At 40.4% G+C, this 23,436-nt stretch overlaps 1 protein-coding gene across 1 annotated transcript in view; it reads right to left on the bottom strand.

The window, feature by feature from the left end:
- Positions 1-23,436, bottom strand: part of LOC128697239 (uncharacterized) — a 56,024-nt gene that overhangs the window by 8,856 nt on the left and 23,732 nt on the right. The window contains exon 3 of the mRNA XM_053788839.2: positions 11,493-11,646. Coding sequence (XP_053644814.1) covers positions 11,552-11,646 — 95 coding nt within the window. The 3' untranslated portion in view covers positions 11,493-11,551. The remainder of the gene's footprint in view (positions 1-11,492; positions 11,647-23,436) is intronic.

Below are 23,436 nucleotides of genomic sequence, written 5' to 3'. Positions count from 1 at the left end.
ACTTATTGTATGGTCTCTTAATGTGCTAGTGACACCCCTGCTTTTCATTGGGGGGATGTTGCATCGTCTGCCAAGTCTTTTGCTTTCGTAGTGAGTGATTTTCGTGTGCAAGTTCGGTACTAGTCCCTCTAGGATTTTCCAGGTGTATATAATCATGTATCTCTCCCGCCTGCATTCCAGGGAATACAGTTTTAGGAACCTCAAGCGCTCCCAGTAATTGAGGTGTTTTATCTCCGTTATGCGCGCCGTGAAGGCTCTGTGTACATTTTCTAGGTCAGCAATTTCACCTGCCTTGAAAGGTGCTGTAAGTGTGCAGCAATATTCCAGCCTAGATAGAACAAGTGACCTGAAGAGTGTCATCATGGGCTTGGCCTCCCTAGTTTTGAAGGTTCTCATTATCCATCCTGTCATTTTTCTAGCAGATGCGATTGATACAATGTTATGGTCCTTGAAGGTGAGATCCTCCGACATGATCACTGCCAGGTCTTTGATGTTGGTGTTTCGCTCTATTTTGTGGCCAGAATTTGTTTTGTACTCTGATGAAGATTTAATTTCCTCGTGTTTACCATATCTGAGTAATTGAAATTTCTTATCATTGAACTTCATATTGTTTTCTGCAGCCCACTGAAAGATTCGGTTGATGTCCGCCTGGAGCCTTGCAGTGTCTGCAATGGAAGACACTGTCATGCAGATTCGGGTGTCATCTGCAAAGGAAGACACGGTGCTGTGGCTGACATCCTTGTCTATGTCGGATATGAGGATGAGGAACAAGATGGGAGCGAGTACTGTGCCTTGTGGAACAGAGCTTTTCACCGTAGCTGCCTCGGACTTTACTCTGTTGACGACTACTCTCTGTGTTCTGTTAGTGAGGAAATTATAGATCCATCGACCGACTTTTCCTGTTATTCCTTTAGCACGCATTTTGTGCGCTATTACGCCATGGTCACACTTGTCGAAGGCTTTTGCAAAGTCTGTATATATTACATCTGCATTCTTTTTATCTTCTAGTGCATTTAGGACCTTGTCGTAGTGATCCAATAGTTGAGACAGACAGGAGCGACCTGTTCTAAACCCATGTTGCCCTGGGTTGTGTAACTGATGGGTTTCTAGATGGGTGGTGATCTTGCTTCTTAGGACCCTTTCAAAGATTTTTATGATATGGGATGTTAGTGCTATCGGTCTGTAGTTCTTTGGTGTTGCTTTACTGCCCCCTTTGTGGAGTGGGGCTATGTCTGTTGTTTTTAGTAACTGTGGGACGACCCCCGTGTCCATGCTCCCTCTCCATAGGATGGAAAAGGCTCGTGATAGGGGCTTCTTGCAGTTCTTGATGAACACGGAGTTCCATGAGTCTGGCCCTGGGGCAGGGTGCATGGGCATGTCATTTATCGCCTGTTCGAAGTCATTTGGCGTCAGGATAACATCGGATAGGCTTGTGTTAACCAAATTTTGTGGCTCTCTCATAAAAAATTCATTTTGATCTTCGACTCTCAGTCTGGTTAGCGGCTTGCTAAAAACTGAGTCATATTGGGACTTGAGTAGCTCACTCATTTCCTTGCTGTCATCTGTGTAGGACCCATCTTGTTTAAGTAGGGGCCCAATACTGGACATTGTTCTCGACTTTGATTTGGCATAGGAGAAGAAATACTTTGGGTTTCTTTCGATTTCATTTATGGCTTTTAGTTCTTCCCGCGATTCCTGACTCCTATAAGATTCCTTTAGCTTGAGTTCGATGCTTGCTGTTTCTCTGACCAGTGTCTCCCTACGCATTTCAGATATACTGACCTCTTTTAGCCGCTCTGTTATTCTTTTCCGTCGCCTGTAAAGGGAGCACCTGTCTCTTTCTATTTTACATCTACTCCTCCTTTTTCTTAGAGGAATAAGCCTTGTGCATACATCGAGTGCCACCAAGTTAATCTATTCTAGGCATAAGTTGGGGTCTGTGTTGCTTAGTATATCTTCCCAGCTTATATCGGTTAGGACTTGGTTTACTTGGTCCCACTTTATGTTTTTGTTATTGAAGTTGAATTTGGTGAATGCTCCCTCGTGGCTAGTCTCATTACGTCGGTCTGGGGCTCCACGCATACATGTCTGAACCTCAATTATGTTGTGATCTGAGTATATTGTTTTTGATATGGTGACATTTCTTATCAGATCATCATTGTTAGTGAAGATGAGGTCTAGTGTATTCTCCAGTCTAGTAGGCTCTATTATTTGCTGGTTTAAATTGAATTTTGTGCAGAGATTTAACCCTTTCAGGGTCCAAGGCCCAAATCTGGAGTCACGCACCAGTGTCCAAGAATTTAAAAAAAAAAAATTTGTTATTTTTTCTTATGAAATCGTAGAGAATCTTTTTGTGAAGGTAATAAAACAAAAAGTACGAAATTTGGTGGAAAATTGACGAAATTATGCTCTCGCGAATTTTGATGTGTCAGCGATATTTACGAATCGGCGATTTTGCCGACTTTGACTCCCATTTTAGGCCAATTACATTATTCCAATCAACCAAATTCTTAGCTATTTCACTAGTATTACTTCTATTCTATCGATTGAGCACAAGAAATCGCCAAGTCAACTGTTTCAACTACAAAATAAAGTGATCGGAAATTGTTAATTTGGCCAATTTAACACAGAGTTCAAAATATTCCAATTTCAAAATAGGGTCCAGAATAAACAATGTAGGCATTCCTGGCACTAAACTAACATTTCCTCTGTTCATTAGTTATGTTTTGAGGCTTTACAAATAAATTCCATTTTGATTTTTTATTCACACAATGAATTTTTATTCACACCAAAAAATAGAAGATTTACTGTTATGCAATACTGTAATAATTGTATAAATATCATCACCATATTTGTGAATGTATATTAGACCCACCAGCTGACGTGTATTAGACGTGAGAGGTCGTTTGTTTACTCTTGAATATCGGCAAAAATTTAACATTTCCGCTACTTTGAGCTCATTTTCAAGCCATTTCCATTGCTAAAACCAATCAAAATCATCTCTATTTCTGTAATATGTCTTCCATTCTATCAAATGAAACCAAGAAATCGCAAATACAACTATAAAAAACATACGAAAAAACACTGCAAAGTTGCTGTTTTAATCGAAAAATAATGATTTCAGTTTTTTTCTCTCATTATACACAGTGTGCTGAAGGATCTGTTTTATGTGGTGCACACATACCACATAGATGTATTCTCTCATATCTAGGCCCATATGTACCACTCACAGTTTATCAGAGTGAGCTGAGCTCATGGCGTAGATCTACGGTTTGGACACTCACCATAAAGCCGTAGATCTACGGGACGGACCCTGAAAGGGTTAAAAGCTCGTGTGAGTGTGAGTTTTCATCAGAGCTGCCTCCTGGTGTTATTACTGCAACAATATTATTTGCTATATTCCTCCATTTTAGGTGCCTTAAGTTGAAATCCCCCAGGAGCAAGATGTTGGGTGCAGGAGCTGGAAGATTTTCCAGACAGTGGTCAATTTTTAACAGCTGTTCCTGGAATTGCTGGGATGTTGCATCCGGAGGCTTGTAGACTACCACAATGACTAGGTTTTGGTTCTCGACCTTTACTGCTAAAACTTCCACTACATCATTTGAGGCATTTAGCAGTTCTGTGCAAACAAGTGACTCTGCAATGTACAGGCCAACCCCCCCCCCCTTTTGCCTGTTCACTCTGTCACATCTGTATAGGTTGTAACCTGGGATCCATATTTCGTTGTCCAAGTGATCCTTTATGTGGGTCTCAGTGAAAGCCACAAACATTGCCTTTGCCTCTGCAAGCAGTCCACGGATGAAAGGTATTTTGTTGTTTGTTGCTGGCTTTAGACCCTGTATATTTGCAACGAAGAATGTCATTGGACTGGAGGTATTGTTGGTACTGGGGGGGGATTTTTTTTCCGGCATTAGTATCTGTATCTGTTGGTTTGGAGTGGAGGCCATCGACTGTGGTTCCACTCCAGGAATGACTGGATTTGGTGTACGATTTCTGCCATTTCCTGCCAGTTTTTTTTCCTTCCTGGCACTAAAAAACCTCTCCCTCTTGAGTGGCTGTGGCTACCCAGGTTTTCCCATGGCCTGGATGTTTTGTATCTTTTTGTACCCTTTAGATGGTGTGCCTGGCAATTTAAGTTATAGCACAGTCTTTCCTGTACTGAAGAGGTACATATTTCAGGGTGAAAAAGCTTACAGGAAGGGAGTTTGCATTTTCCTGTTGTCATATGGGCATGGCATTTTCTAGGGTGGTCATAGTTGCACGTCCCGTCTGTTTTTCCAGATTTCCCATGTCTGCAGATACCAAGTGCATAGTATGTGCACAGGCTTGGTTTCCGTTTGCCTTGGGTTTCTTTGACTGTATTCCCTGTTGGTGCATGTTTCCCTGTCTTATTCCTATCCTTCCTAGCACCAACAATGGAGCTCCCACCAGTTGTTTTTGGTAATATATCCTCACTATTGCTAGTGGAGTCCTCTTGTTTGCTATTTCCTGTGGTATTTCTAGTTTGCAATATTGGTTTTATCTTATCTTTGACTACACTTGTCTCTCCACTACGGCTCCTGTCCCCTATGAGGTCATTTATATGTATTCCTTCCTGCGTATAATTCCCAACTACCTGGACAAAATCTCCAGCTTCACCATTACTGTCTCCCAGGACAGCACCTCCAGCTTCACCATTACTGTCTCCCAGGACAGCACCTCCAGCTTCACCATTACTGTCTCCCAGGACAGCACCTCCAGCTTCACCATTACTGTCTCCCAGGACAGCACCTCCAGCTTCACCATTACTGTCTCCCAGGACAGCACCTCCAGCTTCACCATTACTGTCTCCCAGGACAGCACCTCCAGCTTCACCATTACTGTCTCCCAGGACAGCACCTCCAGCTTCACCATTACTATCTCCCAGGACAGCACTATCAGCCCCACATTTACTGACTACCAGGACATCACCTCCAGCCTTACAGTTTCTGACTACATGGCCAGTATCAAGGGCAGTACCATTCAGCCCAGACTTTTTATGTTCCCATCTGTTGTAGAAAGCTTCCAGGTTGTCTATGAAAGCAGCTTTGATGTTATCCTCTTTTAATACCCTTGTGATTTTAGTCCACAGATTTTCCTCATTTGGGCATACCCAAAAACACTTCCCTGTTTTAATACTGCTTGTAGCTAGTTCTTGGATATCTGCACAAGGGGCGTGAGACCAATTTCCATAAAAATGACAATTTATGCATGTGGAAGCCCGTTTGTTTGATTGACTGCAGACTATACAGAGCTTCATAATGATTTGAATGGTTGATTTACTGTAATTCTACTAGCAACCTCTTGAATACTCTACTAATAACCTCCTTAAATGAAGCTCTAGCTATTTGTATTTCTATTTCTAACTGTACTTGTATATTGGACAGTTTACCGTGTACGTTCCTGATTTATATTTATTGTTTGTGTTTGATAAGGGCGCCTACAACCCCATCCGCTTACAGTCTGCTTTATTGTCCAACAAATCCGTTTGAAACCAGTCAAGGGTCTGGACCATCAAGGGTTCGGACCAGTCGAGGGTTCGGACCAGTCGATCTGATCTGATCAGTGGGTCACTTATTTAAAACATACTAGACGGTGATTTGGGCTAACACATGAAGGATCTACTTGAAATTATCTAACCGAGTAATATGTGATTTGATTGATACAAAAGTATAACTTGCGTGTTGAAGAGCCGGTGATTTCTGGCAGCTCCTACAATGACGAACGGTCAAGCCTCAACCCTTGTTTATCAATCGCTGTATCTAGCTTTTTTAGTTTTTTTCGTCTCCACCACAATATTACCTAACAGGATACTCCATTCTACTGAATGTACAGCAACACAGTAAATGACCATATGACCTGTCTTTGTAATACAGTGAACCCCCGACATTCGATGGCATCGGCATTCGATAAATCCGACATTTGATGCATTTTAACGCAAAAATTTCGCCTTGACATTCGATGGAAAACCCGACATTCGATACGATTCGTACGAGACGTGTCCATGTGTGGCCTGAACTGCCCCGTGTGTGCCAGTGTTTACATGCCAGCCAGTGTGTGCGCATCTAAGGATACATTCGGTACATTCCATATTATCCATATTATCACTGTTTTTGGTGCTTGTTTCTGCAAAATAAGTAACCATGGGCCCCAAGAAAGCTTCTAGTGCCAACCCTTTGAGAAAAAAGGTGCTAATGACTATTGAAATGAAGAAAGAGATAATTGTAAAGTACGAAAGTGGAGTGCATGTGTCGGAGTGCATAATGATTTGGTAAAGAAATTGCCTGCAACTAGTGGTGATGTGAGTGAATTTAAGGCCAGCAAAGGTTGGTTTGAAAGATTTAAGAATCGTAGTGGCATACACAGTGTGGTAAGGCATGGTGAGGCTGCCAGTTCAAGTCCTAATGGAAGGGGATTCCCCTTCTAAACACTAACACCATCCACACTTCCCCCTACTCCCATCCCATCAATCATCACCAGATCTTCATTAAAGGTAAGTGTCAATTATTCTATTGTTATTATTCTATTGTTATTGTTGTTATTGTAATTATTCTATTGCATTAAACTTAATATTTCATGTGGTAATTTTTTTTTTTCATACTTTTGGGTGTCTTGCACGGGTTAATTTGATTTCCATTATTTCTCATGGGGAAAATTAATTTGACTTTAGATATTTTCGACATACGATAGCTCTCAGGAACGGATTAATATCGAATGTCAGGGGTCCACTGTACTCATTTGTGCTTAATTGTAATCTGTTTACAATAATGTATTACCACTGAATATATCATTGCTTAATTAATCTTAAGTTAACTTTAAGCCTGCCCATAATGCTCTGCATACAAGGGGCTTTGGCAAGTTACACTTAATCAAATAAGATAAAATCAAATCAAATCAAGTTTATTCTCTATAAGGATTACAATGCTGAGTTTACAGAATTTGGATATTGTGTGGTTTACATGTTTTAAAATACTGATTACAGAGGGGGCCACTAGAACACCTAGCATGGCTAGGCATTTCGGGCAGACTTAGATTAATTCTTAACTTGTAAAATATTACAAATTATGTGGTAAGTTGGTATTATGGCTAAGTGACTAAATACAGTGGACCCCCGCATAACGATTACCTCCGAATGCGACCAATTATGTAAATGTATTTATGTAAGTGCATTTGTACGTGTATGTTTGGGGGTCTGAAATGGACTAATCTACTTCACAATATTTCTTATGGGAACAAATTCGGTCAGTACTGGCACCTGAACATACTCCTGGAGTGAAAAAATATCGTTAACCGGGGGTCCACTGTACTGGTTTGTGAGTTTAGCAATGTGAATGCTTTTGTTTTTGCACAATACATAGTTTCAGTATTGGGGTATCACAGGCCAACTTATGACTAGTTAAGATTCATTATTTTAAGATTAAGATTGATATTTCTGTGTTTATGGTCAAGTGGGTGAGTGAGTGTAAGTGTGAACCACCAGGTGGTATTCATGTAATTAGTTGACGGGGTGTATCAGGGAGATAAGATGGTTTCTAATGGTAGTTTTGAAGGTGATGACTGTGTCTGCAGTTCTAGAGTATTCAGGGAGGGTGTTCCAGATTTTAGGGCCTTTGACATACATTGAATTTTTGTAAAGGTTTAGTCGGACATGGGGAATGTCATAGAGATGTTTATGTCTGGTGTTATGCCTGTGGGTTCTGTCACAACTATCAAGAAAGCGTTTTAGGTCAAGGTTAATATTGGAATTTAAGGTCCTGTAGATGTAGATTGCACAGTAGTAAGTGTGGATGTACTGAACAGGGAGTAAGTTTAGATCTATGAAGAGTGGTGGGGTGTGTTGCCAGGGATGGGATTTAGTGATTATGACGACGTTTCGGTCTGACTTGGACCATTGACAAAGTCACACTAACCAGAAGTGGAGCAGGACGGCTATATATAGGCAGGAAGAGGTGGTGGTAGTAGTAGTAGTAGTAGTAGTACAAGAATGGTATATAATACCGACAAGATGAAATTAAGACACATGCGCAACACCCGGGCATCCCTATTGTAGACGTTTCGCCATCCAGCCAGCCACTGGATGGCGAAACGTCCACAACAAAGACAACGAGATGCCGCACATGTGTCTTAATTTCATCAGTAGTTGTAGTAGTAGTAGTAGTAGTAGTAGAAGATGTAGTAGTAGTGGTTAGTGTGACTTTGTCAATGGTCCAGGTCGGACCGAAACATTGTCGTAAGCTTCTCTCTTTTATGTGCGGGTTATTTGTGTATCGTTCCAGCCACGGTATTGTGCCTTTTTTGTTATTTAGTGATTATTCTTACTGCAGCTTTTTGCTGGGTTATTACTGGCTTTAGGTGAGTTGCTGCAGTTGATCCCCAAGCACAGATAGCATAGGTGAGGTATGGATAAATTAATTACTGTATGCCTTTGTACTTCTCTGTATCATGTTCAAATAAATAAATAAATAAAACTGCAACATATCACCGCCCTTCCTCTATACACACATATAGCATGATATAGTTAAAGTAAGTGCTTGACCAGCCAGGCCGTAGTTCATACGTTGGTTTATGTGCAGCCAGCAGTAACAGCCTAGTTAATCAGACCCTGATCCACTACGAGGCCTGGTCTCAGACCAGGCCACAAGAGCTCTGACCACCAAAACTCTCTCCAGGAATATTCCAGGTATATTTTGTACATGCAACGGAAAACGCACTTCCAAAATTGAATAGCACACGTAAACAACTTCACAGTAAAGTTATTCAATTTTGCATGCACCTTTGCAGTTGCAATTACAAAAAAAATACATACTACATACAGTACTTTATAAGAGCTCTGAATGTATTACGAACATCAAAAATATGATAGAAACTACTTGTTACAGAAATGTCCGCCAGTCGCTGTTACCAACACAGAAATACGATCTTAAGAAACCTGACTTAACCGAAGATGCATGTATGACTGTAGTGAAGGTGTACATATGGCTGTAGTGAAGGTGTACATGAGACTGTAGTGAAGGTGCACATATGACTGTAGTGAAGGTGTACATATGACTGTAGTTAATTACATAAGAAATCCTACTTAACAGTCTATGTCTAAATCTAAAGTAACATTGAAGCATTAGAATTAGTTTGCCTGAAATACATTATATATCAGTGACTTTGTCTCTAACAATTTTTATTCCATATAAACTATCTTATATTTTTGTACAGCATAAGATAAATAAAAAGTTGAATTTTGAATTTGAATTTTGAATTTGAATTTTGAATTTGAATTTTGAATTTGAATTTTGAATTTGAATTTTGAATTTGAATTTTGAATTTGAATTTTGAATTTGAATTTTGAATTTTAATTTTGAATTTTAATTTTGAATTTTAATTTGGAATTTGAATTTTGAATTTGAATTTTGAATTTTAATTTTGTAAGCTAATTATTCTGAACGTATAATTCTGAAGTTACTTGGTAGCATAAAATAAGATAATAACGGGAGCACTCAGAGCCTTGACGCCTGACTTGTCTTCAACTGAGGGCCGTGCCCGAGGACACACTTTCAAATTCAAATTCAATTCAAATTCAAAGTTTATTCTCTATAAGGATTATAATGCTGAGTTTACAGAATTTGGTTATTGTGTGGTTTACATGTAGTAAAATAATAATTACAGAGTGTACCACTAGAACACCTAGCATGGCTAGGCATTACAGAGTGTACCACTAGAACACCTAGCATGGCTAGGCATTACAGAGTGTACCACTAGAACACCTAGCATGGCTAGGCATTACAGAGTGTACCACTAGAACACCTAGCATGGCTAGGCATTACAGAGTGTACCACTAGAACACCTAGCATGGCTAGGCATTACAGAGTGTACCACTAGAACACCTAGCATGGCTAGGCATTACAGAGTGTACCACTAGAACACCTAGCATGGCTAGGCATTACAGAGTGTACCACTGGAACACCTAGCATGGCTAGGCATTTCGGGCAGACTTATATTAAATCTTAAGTTTAAAATATTACAAAATTATGAGGTAAGTTGGTATTATGGCTAAGTGACTAAATACTAGTTTGTGAGTTTAGCAATGTGAATGCTTTTGTTTTGGTACAGTACATAGTTTCAGTATTGGGGTATCACAGGCCAACTTATGACTAGTTAAGATTCATTATTTTGAGACTGAGGGTGACTCATGATGTCACAGCTAGTAGGGCAGCTGTGAATCACATAATGGTCATCAGTGAGTGATTCACCTAACGGTTACTGGTATGAGGCACGGTACTACTGTCACTACTGATAAATGATACTACTGATACTTGACTTTATCCTTATCATTAAGGCAAATATTAATTATATTTAATTATTGACTGTGGCGTTGGTGAGGTATTCATGATCACTGGAGCTGAAGCTATCTTCCTTCTTTCTTTCTTTCTCTCTCTCTCTCTCTCATGGGGCCCTATAAGGCTAGGAGAAGTGAATCTGGCAGGGCTTACCTATAAGCAGGCACTTATAGGTAAGCACGCATGTATGCACGTACACACGCACACGGAGCAGGGGGAGAGAGAGGACCTAGTAGCAACCAGGGAAGAGGCAGGGATACGAGCTGTGAATCAACCCCTGCAACCACAAACAGGTGAATACACACATACACAGGACCCTATGACACTAGGAGGGGCCAGGAGCTGTGAATCGACCCAGCAGGTACATAGTTATATTTTATGTGTTCGATAAAGTCAGTTTGTGGAGAAACATGCAACAAGGACTCATCTGCAGTTTTACTTGTCATACAAGCCTTACAAATACAAGGTTCTCACTTATACAGTACTAACTCATCAAACAAGGTTCTCACTTATACAGTACTAACTCATCAAACAAGGTTCTCACTTATACAGTACTAACTCATCAAACAAGGTTCTCACTTATACAGTACTAACTCATCAAACAAGGTTCTCACTTATACAGTACTAACTCATCAAACAAGGTTCTCACTTATACAGTACTAACTCATCAAACAAGGTTCTCACTTATACAGTACTAACTCATCAAACAAGGTTCTCACTTATACAGTACTAACTCATCAATACAAGGCTATAACTCATCAATACAAGGCTATAACTCATCAATACAAGGCTATAACTCATCAATACAAGGCTATAACTCATCAATACAAGGCTATAACTCATCAATACAAGGCTATAACTCATCAATGCAAGGCTATAACTCATCAATACAAGGCTATAACTCATCAATACAAGGCTATAACTCACCAACTCATACAAGGTTGTAACTCACTCAAGGCTCCAATTTAACTCAGCCAAGGCTATAACTTGTTGACAGAGGGGTAACTCACCTATACAAACCACTCTGACAGAGGGGTAACTCACCTATACAAACCACTCTGACAGAGGGGTAACTCACCTATACAAACCACTCTGACAGAGGGGTAACTCACCTATACAAACCACTCTGACAGAGGGGTAACTCACCTATACAAACCACTCTTCCTTCTGTGTGGAGGAGACATCACTCTCGGAGCCAGAGACTCTCACTGAGACAGGCAGTAGAGAACGATGAGCTGCTGCAACGTACGCCCCTCCACCCCTAACACAGGGCGAGCCAGGTTTCCCGGACTCCTACTGTCTGTTAGGGACGCAACACTTAGTTAGGTACCTGAGTTGTAGTTGGTCTCTGCAGGTGTAGGGGTGCATAGGGTATCTGCAGGTGTAGGGGTATGTAGGGTATCTGCAGGTGTGGGATTTATAGGGTATCTGCAAGTGTGGGGGTGCATAGGGTATCTGCAGGTGTGGGGGTGCAAAGGGTATTTGCAGGTGTGGGGGTGCAGAGGATCAGTGTTCTGAAGTTCGGAGCATTTGGCAGTGTAATGAGAAAGAAAGGCATCTCTATAATCTTTTGACTACCGCCCACAGGATGGGTATCGGGTGTATAATAGATATTAAACTAAGAACTACAGAGACAAAGCCAAGACCTGAGATTCTTATTGGTAAAGTTGTGTATAGGGGATGCTAAAAGAAGACTCTTAGTGATATATCTTCATTATGCACCCCATACCCATTCTGCAGGTGGTAGTCAAGGGATTACAGAGGTACATAATGGGTCCAGGGACTGGGCTTCAAAGTTTTGATAGCTAAACAAAGTACAAAAGTACAAGATGGCATATTTGAATGATGGACAAACACTGTCTTGTTGCAGCATCCCTTGCACACTACTTTTTTAATATAAGTCTTAGTCCTGGCTTTGTCTCTGTAGTATGGGAGTGCACAGGGTATTTGAAGGTGTGGAAGCAGAGTATTTGCAGGTGTGGGAGTGCATAGGGTATTTGAAGGTGTGGAAGCAGAGTATTTGCAGGTGTGGGAGTGCATAGGGTATTTGAAGGTGTGGAAGCAGAGTATTTGCAGGTGTGGGAGTGCATAGGGTATTTGAAGGTGTGGAAGCAGAGTATTTGCAGGTGTGGGAGTGCACAGGGTATTTGAAGGTGTGGAAGCAGAGTATTTGCAGGTGTGGGAGTGCACAGGGTATTTGAAGGTGTGGAAGCAGAGTATTTGCAGGTGTGGGAGTGCACAGGGTATTTGCAAGCATGGTAGTACAAAACTCAGGAAGGTGTGTAATTCTGCAGGTATCGTAGTACAAAACTCAGGAAGGTGTGTAAGTCTGCAGGTGTGGTAGTACACAGAAATCAAGGTGTGTAAGTTTGGAGGCACTTGTGAGAAACCTCACTCATTGGATAGCCACAAAAGTTATGTAAAAACAGAAAGACTGAATGTTTGTGTTTGATTTCAAAGGTTCTTTTGTTCTCACATTCCAACCCGAAGATTTGAGAACAGTTCGTTCATCACTAGAACTGATGAGCATCACTGGCCAGTTCTCACTCAAGTGCTGGGACAGAACTGAAAACTGAACACAAAACAATCAAGCCATGCAAGACACTGGAAAATCTTCAACAGCACATCATGCAAAGGAATCTGGAAATTTATTGCCTAGAAAACCACAAGGTTCAGAAACCCTGCAAGAGATGAATGGCCTCTTTATTCACTGGACAAATATCTCCACCAGGTGCCAGATCAACCAGGCTGTGATGGATATGTGGGTCAGCAGGCCAGCAGCAGCAACTGCTAGCACCAGACGAGCCTGGGAGTAGAAAAGCTTTCGAAACTCAAAAGTATAGTCCCATCTTCCAACCAAATCTCTTAGATTATGTAAGATATGTGAGGAAACAGGACAAGTGTTTCCTGATGCAGGTCTTAGTGATATATGACCTACAGCTGGAGCTTTTGGTCATCTGAGAGGGGCCTTCCACTGGCTTATCTCTCTATCCCTCTAAAAATTAAGGTTATAAATCATAACCATTCTCAGTAATATTGATACCCGTGAGTTCCTCTTATATCAAACTTCTGGGCTGAGGGGGTATTGACCCCTGAACCCCCCCTCCAGGTATACTCCAGGTCCCTATGTGACACAGCCAATGTTTAACGTAAAGAACGAGATCTGCCAACCACTTGTGACACGCTTCGAGTCTGAAACAAGGAGGTCAATATGGTAATGCTCTGGATGACACCAGTGTGAAAAACCTATTAACTGCTGCACAAATAGCAGCAATGTCCAAGATCTGTCCTTTGATCTCAAGATCAAGAGAAGCAGCTTCGTATACCGTGAAGGTGGAGCATCAGAAGCCATGAGTATATACAGCAGCGCCATGTATATACATAACAGCGATGTGAGACTTCAGGAACAATGAGGGTAATGAGAGAACTGAATGGGCAGACACAACAGTGAGGTGAAACTTCAGGAATGATGAGGGTAATGACAGCACTGCATGGGTAGATTGTCAAACTCTTTACAAGAGTCTATAGAAATAATCAACAGGATTAAAACGAAGGTGAAGATTTTTATTATTAGATAATAAGAAGTTACAATACCATGATTGGAACAATATACAACCCGCACACAGGAGAAATGTATTATGTTTCAGTCTCACTTGGACTAGTCACACAGAAGCGTGAAGGTTGATGATGGTAATGTGTTCACCAGGAACACAGTCCTGACACAGGTATTTTCTAGATGGTGACCTGTCACTGCCTCCCGAAGAAGTGCCGGAGTCTGTACAAGTGATGTACCGTTTACAGCCCTATGACATGAGCACGGTGAGTCTTCTTCAAGTCAGGCGGAGTATTGTTTACAGCCCTATGACAAGGGTATGGTGAGTCTTCTTCAAGCCACGCAGAGTATTGTTTACAGCCCTATGACAAGGGTATGGTGAGTCTTCTTAAGCATTAAGTATTGTAGCAGTTAGGTACAGTCATCAGAGATTCCCTGTAGCTGGGGTACAAGAAGTCTTCCATTCAAGAAGTGTTTTGGGTCCTGTGTGTACAATGGTGTAAGTCATCTCCAACTACACAGCCTTGTTTGCTACCTTTCCCAATCACAAAGTGCTCGTAGGGAGTAATAATAATATTTCTACAAGTACATGTACAAGGTATACAGGCCATAGCTGACATCAGTGACATACTACTATATAGAAAGCTGCTTATGCAGAGCATTTCTGGCAAATTAGGTCAATTTATTCCCAGGATATAACCCGCACTAGTCGCATTTTACTGCTAAGTGAACATGGACAGCAGGTGTCTTATGGAAACATGTCCTAATGTTTTTCAGCCATACTGGGGATCGATCCCCAGACCTCAGTTTGTGAGATGAGTGCACTAGCAATCGAGCTACGATACTGGTGTTGGTGCAGAAGTTTGGGCTAAGTGTCTGGTATCTCAGTGCAGGTGTTGTCACTGGTATGAGGCTCTCAACGGAACATTTCACCACACAGTGGCTTCACCAGTCCAATACAAAGAAGAACGGTAGGAAAAGGGGAGTTTGAGGTAATCAGTCTCTCAGCCTGGAATAGATGTGTTCAGTCCATCAGTCTTGAAGAAAGTACTTTTTTTAAGACTGGACTGATTACCTCAAACTATGCCTGTTTTCTTACCGTTCTTCTTTGTATTGGACTGATGAAGCCACTGTGTGGCGAAACATTTCCTCAATAAAGATTCCTAAATGTTGCACATCATATATCTTTCTCCAGCTGTCTTCTTTCTTAAGAGGTGCCTGAGTTTCTCTGTCTCCTAATTTCATGTTAATTTTTCCCTTATAATCTACCTTTTCCATAATTACTATTGTATTTGCTTTGTTTCGTAAAGTGAAGTCCAGGATCTTTCCTTAATTCACTGTATACTTAACAATTCTTTGATAACAATTGTGTTGTTGAGGTCAGGGCTTTGCTCCGACCTCTACACCTGGCAAAGTTCTTGCTTCACACGCTGAGTGTCCAGGTTCGATTCCCGGCAGGGGTGAAACATTCGATGCATTTCCTTACACCTGCTCTCCTGTTTACCTAGAAAGTAGGTACTTGGGTGTTAGTTAGCTGGTGTTGGTCACATCCTGGGAGACAAGACTGAGGACCCCAATAGAAATAAGACAGACAGTCCCTTGATGACACACTGACTTTCTTTGGTTATGCTGACTGGCTAACCCTCTGAGGTTAAAAATCCGAACAAAATTATATCATATTCCAGGCTGAGGGACTGATTATCTCAAACTCCTCTCCTTACACCTTTCTGCTTTGTACTGGACTGATGAAGCCACTGTGTGGTGAAACGTTTCCTCAACAAAGATTCCTATATGTTGCATAGGTGTCTCAATCTTCAACTGGTCACTTTTGAAAACCATTTATCGCAATACATTTCCTGCTGTCCAAATCTAGTTTTCAGTTGTCCTCTTTTTTTCTCTGCTCTTTGTCCTATATACTTGAAAGAACTCTTTAGGATTTGTCTTTAATTACAAAATCAAATTAGCCTTTCTAATCCCCCTTTTTATTTCTCTTTTAATATTAACGTATTGGTCAGTAAGGTTAACCTCTCCTCTTTTGATGTGCTTGTAAACTTCTGTTTTATAATATCTTCACTTACTACAAGTACATGTATGTACAAGGTATACCAGTACATGTACAAGGTATACCAGTACATGTACAAGGTATACCAGTACATGTACAAGGTATACAGACCATAGCTGACATCAATGACATACTAGTATATAGAAAGCTGTTTGTTATGCTGAGTATTTCTCGCAAATTAGGTCAGTTTTGTCCCAGGATGCGACCCACACCAGTCCACTAATACCCAGGTACCCATTTTAAACTGATGGGTGAACAGGGACAGGGACAGCAGGTGTCTTAGGGAAACACGTCCCTAATGTTTCCCAGCTGTACCAGAGGAGATTCAAACTCCAGACCTCAGTGTGTGAGGTGAGTGCGCTAGCGATCAAGTTACGGGACACTTAATAGATGCTTTAGTCTCTTAGTCATCCAACTGGGATCATTTTTCACCTAGTGCCACTCAGGAAAATATATACATGTACATGTATATGTATATTGAGCACATTGTACATTATTAAGAAAAAGTCATATCTGTGTCATACATAGTCATACAACCCTTCAATATTGTAAGAATGATCATCGTCAACAGAATCACTAGCTAGGATACCCCAGTTAAGACTAGGCAGGTGTTCCCTAAATCCATTATAATTGGCAGAACGAAAATTGGGGATCTTTACTGTATTACAGTGGAACGTCGGTTGTCAAATTTAATTCATTCCAGATGTCGATTCAACAACCAAAACCGATGACAACGAAAGCAATTTTTCCCATAAAGAATAATGCAAATAGAATTAATCTGTTCCCGACCCCAAATGACATTATGTATATTAATAATGTACCAACTACTACATAAAACAATGTATAACATTATACAGCACAAGGAAACTAAAAATGAAAACTAAATGAAAATTTAGCTGGAATATTGTACAGTAAATGAAAATTTAACTGTATCTTACCTGTCAGAGGAGAGGTAATGTTGTTTCTCTTCTTTGTCTCTTTTCAATACTAATACCTTGTTCTGGCTCACTGGTTCTTTGTCTCTTCTCACTACTAACAACTTGTTCTGGCTCACTGGTTCTTTGTCTCTTTTCACTACTAACAACTTGTTCTGGCTCACTGGTTCTTTGTCTCTTCTCACTACTAACACCTTGTTCTGGCTCACTGGTTCTTTGTCTCTTCTCACTACTAATACCTTGTTCTGGCTCACTGGTTCTTTGTCTCTTCTCACTACTAACAACTTGTTCTGGCTCACTGGTTCTTTGTCTCTTTTCACTACTAATACCTTGTTCTGGCTCACTGGTTCTTTGTCTCTTCTCACTACTAACAACTTGTTCTGGCTCACTGGTTCTTTGTCTCTTCTCACTACTAACAACTTGTTCTGGCTCACTGGTTCTTTGTCTCTTCTCACTACTAACAACTTGTTCTGGCTCACTGGTTCTTTGTCTCTTTTCACCACTAACACTTTGTTCTGGCTCACTGGTTCTTTGTCTCTTCTCACTACTAACACCTTGTTCTGGCTCACTGGTTCTTTGTCTCTTCTCACTACTAACACCTTGTTCTGGCTCACTGGTTCTTTGTCTCTTCTCACTACTAACACTTTGTTCTGGCTCACTGGTTCTTTGTCTCTTTTCACCACTAACACTTTGTTCTGGCTCACTGGTTCTTTGTCTCTTCTCACTACTAACAACTTGTTCTGGCTCACTGGTTCTTTGTCTCTTCTCACTACTAACACCTTGTTCTGGCTCACTGGTTCTTTGTCTCTTCTCACTACTAACAACTTGTTCTGGCTCACTGGTTCTTTGTCTCTTCTCACTACTAACACTTTGTTCTGGCTCACTGGTTCTTTGTCTCTTCTCACTACTAACACTTTGTTCTGGCTCACTGGTTCTTTGTCTCTTTTCACCACTAACACTTTGTTCTGGCTTACTGGCTCTTTGTCTCTTTTCACCACTAACAACTTGTTCTGGCTCACTGGTTCTTTGTCTCTTTTCACCACTAACAACTTGTTCTGGCTCACTGGTTCCTTGTCTCTTCTCACTACTAACAACTTGTTCTGGCTCACTGGTTCTTTGTCTCTTCTCACCACTAACAACTTGTTCTGGCTCACTGGTTCTTTGTCTCACTAAAAACCTGTCCAGTGAGGCTTGTTTCAGGTTCCATTTTAACACTTGTCTAAAGTGAGACATTACACTGTCTTTGTACATGTTAGAGAGACAGACGGCCACTGCTTTGTCTGGATGGTATTTTTCAGCAAACTCCTGCACTTTACACCATTTAACACACATTTCCTTGACAAACACAATGACCACATCATTCCTTCCTCCTCTTCCTCTGATGACAGCTTCTCTGCTGCAATCTGTTGCTGCTCCTTCTGAAGGTCTACAAGTTCTTCTGTGGTGAGTTCAGTTCTACGCTCCTCTACCAACTCCTCTACATCATCTTCAGTCACCTCTAGGTCCAAGGTCTTCCCCAGGGACACAATATCTCTTCCACATCATCTTCAGTCGCCTCTAGGTCCAAGGTCTTCCCCAGGGACACAATATCTCCTCCACATCATCTTCAGTCACCTCTAGGTCCAAGGTCTTCCCCAGGGACACAATATCTCTTCCACATCATCTTCAGTCACCTCTAGGTCCAAGGTCTTCCCCAGGCACACAATATCTCCTCTACATCATCTTCAGTCACCTCTAGGTCCAAGGTCTTCCCCAGGCACACAATATCTCCTCCACATCATCTTCAGTCGCCTCTAGGTCCAAGGTCTTCCCCAGGGACACAATATCTCCTCCACATCATCTTCAGTCGCCTCTAGGTCCAAGGTCTTCCCCAGGCACACAATATCTCCTCTACATCATCTTCAGTCACCTCTAGGTCCAAGGTCTTCCCCAGGCACACAATATCTTCTACTGGCTCGGGTTCATCTACAAAGCCTTCAAAGTCTCTGGCTGCCACAAAGTCAGGCCACAATTTCTTCCATGTTAATTGCATGGTCCTGGAAGACACATTTCCCCAGGCTTTGTCTATAAGCCTCAAACAAGTGAATGTATTGAAATATTCCTTCCAGAACATCCTTAGGGTTAAATTTGTTTCTGAAGTGACTTCAAAGCACCTTCCATAAAGTGCTTTGGTGTAGAGTTTCTTGAAGTTAAGAATGACCTGCTGGTCCATGAGCTGGATGAGAGGAGTGGTGTTAGGAGGCATGAACTTTATGGTTATAAAACTGAACTTCTCCAGCAAATTGTTTTCCAAACTTGGAGGTTGAGCAGGAACATTATCCATCAGTAAAAGGGCCCTGAGTAGCAATTGTTTTTTAATGAGGTAATTTTTGACAGTGGAAGCAAAGACCTCATGAAGCCACTCAGTAAAAAATGTCTTGTTACTGAAGCTTTCATGTCGGCCCTCCACATTACAACCAGTTTTTCATAACATTGTTCTTCTTAAAAACTTGTGGGTTTTTGGAATGATAAACAAGTAAGGGCTTCAATTTCAAGTCCCCACTTGCACTGACCTGAACCACTTTGTCCCATTCCATACACATGAAAACTTGTCCGTCAACAACCAAGAGAACATGCAAAACCAGAAGTTTTTTCTTGAACACCTCATTTGAAAACCAATTTATTCGACAAGTAGTGCAATCGACAACAGAGGTTTGACTGTACAGTGGACCCCCGGTTAACGATATTTTTTCACTCAATAAGTATGTTCAGGTGCCAGTACTGACCGAATTTATTCCCATAAGGAATATTGTGAAGTAGATTAGTCCATTTCAGACCCCCAAACATACACGTACAAACGCACTTACATAAATACACTTACATAATTGGTCGCATTTCGAGGTAATCGTTATGCGGGGGTCCACTGTATACTTATTCTCGTATTCACAAGTAATATTAAAGGTAATAGATTTGTGATCACTTCCCCAAGCTCTTCAGTGATCTTTAGGCTATTTATGAGGGTTTCCTTATTTGATAAAAATATGTCAAGCAGATTATTACCTCTGGAAGGCTCTGTCACATAAACATTGTTCCAGATTGCTGGTCAATCTAGAGTCCAATGACTTCAATCTTCCAGTGACATCAATGCTGATAAAAGTACTGACCCATCGTACTTTTATCAAGATTGGTGGACTAAGCACGTGGACTCTAGGCTGAGGGACTGATTACTGTCTGGAAAATCTCCCAGCTCCTGCCCCAAACATCTTGATACTGGTTGATTTCAATTTAAGACACCTAAAATGGAGGAATGTAGCAAAATAATGTTTTAGCAGAGATAACCCCAGGAGGCAGCTCAGATGAAAATTCACACACATGAGCTATTAAATCTCTATAACAAATTCACCTTAAGCCAGCAAATATTGGAGCCAACATGACTGGAAAATACACTTGACCTCACCTTCACTAACAGTGATGATCTAAGACAGTACACTCAGATCACAACAGAAGTACAGACATGTATGAACAGGGCTCCTGCCCAATATAAGATCAGTTATGAGGTTGCCTTCATCAATTTCAATTTCAATAACAAAAACATACAGTAGAATCAAGTCAGCATGGCTAAATGAAATAAGCTGAGAAGATATTCTAAACAACACGAATTCGAACCTTTGTCTAGAATTAACTCTGTGCCACTTGAAGTATGATCAAGGCACATTCCTTTACGAAAGAGAGAGATGCTCCCTATACAAGCAAAGACGAAGAATCACAGAGCAGCTGGAAGGAGGTACTGGTCAGAGAAATAGAAAATATCGAACTTAAGCTTAAGGAATCATACAGGAGACAAGAAACACAGGAAGAACATAAAATTAAAAAAAAAAAAAAAACTACATATTTTTCTTATGCCAAATCTAGGGCAAGAACATCCAGTGTTGGCCTCCTGCTTAGACAAGATGGGAGTTACACAGATGACAGCAAAGAAATGAGTGAGATACTGAAGTCCCAGTATGACTCAGCGTTTAGTGAGCCATTAACCCCTTGACTGTCACAACCCCCAATCCTGAGGTGTCTCCTGGTGTTGCAAAATTTAAAAAAAAAAAAAAAAAAAAAATTTCTTATGAAATGATAGAGAATCTTTTCCCGACTGTAATGATACCAAAAACACGAAATTTGATGGAAACCTGACGGAATTACGCTCTCGCGAAGTCAGCGACCTCGGCGATATTTACAAATCGGCGATTTCGCCCATTTTGAGCCCTATTTTCGGCTAATTCCATTGTTTCAGTCGACCAAATTCATAGCTATTTCTTTAGAACTCCATATTGTCTATCGATTGAGTACAAGAAACTAACCATTTACCAATTTCAACTACCCAATAACGTGGTCAGAAATTTGCAATTTGGCCAATTTCACGAAAATTAAAAAATACATATGACAATTTCAAAATAAGGTCCAGAATGAACAATGCAGACATTCCTGGCTCTAAAATAACATTTTCTTTGTTCATCAGTCATGTCTCCAGGCCCCTCTGATATTACTCTTGCTTTCTATTTTGAATTTTTATTCAAACAAAAAATAGAAGATTTACTGTTATGCAGACTACTGCAATATTGTATAAATAATGTCAACCCATTCATGACTGCATATTAGAATGGCTAGTTGGATATTTATTGGACAATGACATCATTTGTTTACTTTTGAACATCGGCAAAAATCAAACATTTCTTCTACTTTGAGCTCCATTTCCAGGTTCTTTTTATAGTAAAACCAGTCAAAATCACCTCTATTTCTATAATATGTTTTCCATTCTATCAAATGAGACCAAGAAAACGAGAATACAATCATAAATACATGTACTATATGAAAATAGACCACAAAGTCGGCATTTTAATTAAAAAAAATGGTCGCTTTTTTTTCTCATTATGCACTGCGTGCTCCAGGATATTTTTTATATGGTGCACACTGACCACACAGACCCATTCGCTCACATGTGGGCCTATCAGTTTTCTCCTCCTTGATTTGAAGCCGCTAGAATTTATGAGTATACAGTGGACCCTCTACTAACAATATTAATTGGTACCCGAGAACGAATATCGTTAGGCGAGGCAAAAATGTTAGCGTTAAAATGTATCGCTAGTCGGATTTAACGTTATATGATGCCACTGTTGGTCGAATGTCCACTGTATATACGTCAAACACAGTACCTTGTAAGACGTATATATACGGCCGCGACAGTCAAAGGGTTAATCAGACTGAAGGTCGATAATCTAAATTAATTTTTCACGACCGAGACTCAAAATTTGATTAATTAAAAAATTTCTGATATTATTCTAACACCACAAGACTTTGAAAAAACAATAAATGACATGCCCATGTACTCTGCCCCAGGCCCAGACTCATGGAACTCCGTGTTCATCAAGAACTGCAAGAAGCCCTTGTCATGTGCCTTAACCCTTTCAGGGTCCAGAGGCCAAATTTCAAAGTGCACACCAGAGTCCAAGAATTTTCCCCCCCCATTTTATTTTTTCTTATGAAATGGTAGAGAATCTTTTTTCTGAAGGTAATAAAACAAAAAGTATGAAATTTGATGGAAAACTGACGAAACTATGCTCTCGTGAATTTTGACATGTCAGCGATATTTACGAATCGGCGATTTTTCCGACTTTGACTCCCATTTTAGGCCAATTACATTATTCCAGTCGACCAAATTCTTAGCTATTTCACTAGTATTACTTCTATTCTATCGATTGAGCACAACAAATCGCCCAGTCAACTCTTTCAACTACAAAATAAAGTGATTGGAAATTGGTAATTTGGTCAATTTAACACAAGGTTCAAAACATTCCAATTTCAAAACAGGGTCCAGAATAAACAATGCAGGCATTCCTGGCACTAAACTAACATTTCCTCTGTTCATTAGTTACGTTTTGAGGTTTTACAAATGAATTCCATTTTGATTTTTTATTCACATAATGAATTTATATTCAAACCAAAAAATAGAAGATTTACTGTTATGCAATATTGTAATAATTGTATAAATATCATCACCATATTTGTGAATGTATATTAGACCCACCAGCTGACGTGTATTAGACGTGTGAGGTTGTTTGTTTACTCTTGAACATCGGCAAAAATTTAACATTTCTGCTACTTTGAGCTCAGTTTAAAGCAATTTCCAGTGCTAAAACCAATCAAAATCATCTCTATTTCTGTCGTATATCTTCTATTCTATCAAATGAGACCAAGAAATCGCAAATACAACTATAAAAAACATACAAAAAAAAACACTGCAAAGTCGCTGTTTTAATCGAAAATCACAGTCTCAGTTTTTTTCTCTCATTATACACTGTGTGCTGCAAGATTTGTTTTATGTGGTGCACACATACCACATAGATGTATTCTAGGCCCAAATTTACCACTCACAGCTTATCAGAGTGAGCTGAGCTCATGGCGTAGTAAAGCAATTGTTGAGAATTACAGACCAATAGCATTAACATCCCACATCATAAAAATCTTTGAAAGGGTTTAAAGAAGCAAGATCACCACCCATCAGTTGAACAACCC

This window comes from Cherax quadricarinatus, chromosome 89 (genome assembly GCF_038502225.1).
Source record: "Cherax quadricarinatus isolate ZL_2023a chromosome 89, ASM3850222v1, whole genome shotgun sequence".
NCBI classification, from domain to species: domain Eukaryota; kingdom Metazoa; phylum Arthropoda; class Malacostraca; order Decapoda; family Parastacidae; genus Cherax; species Cherax quadricarinatus.
Note: the sequence above shows the minus strand (reverse complement) of the source record. Positions and strands in the feature narration are given on the sequence as shown.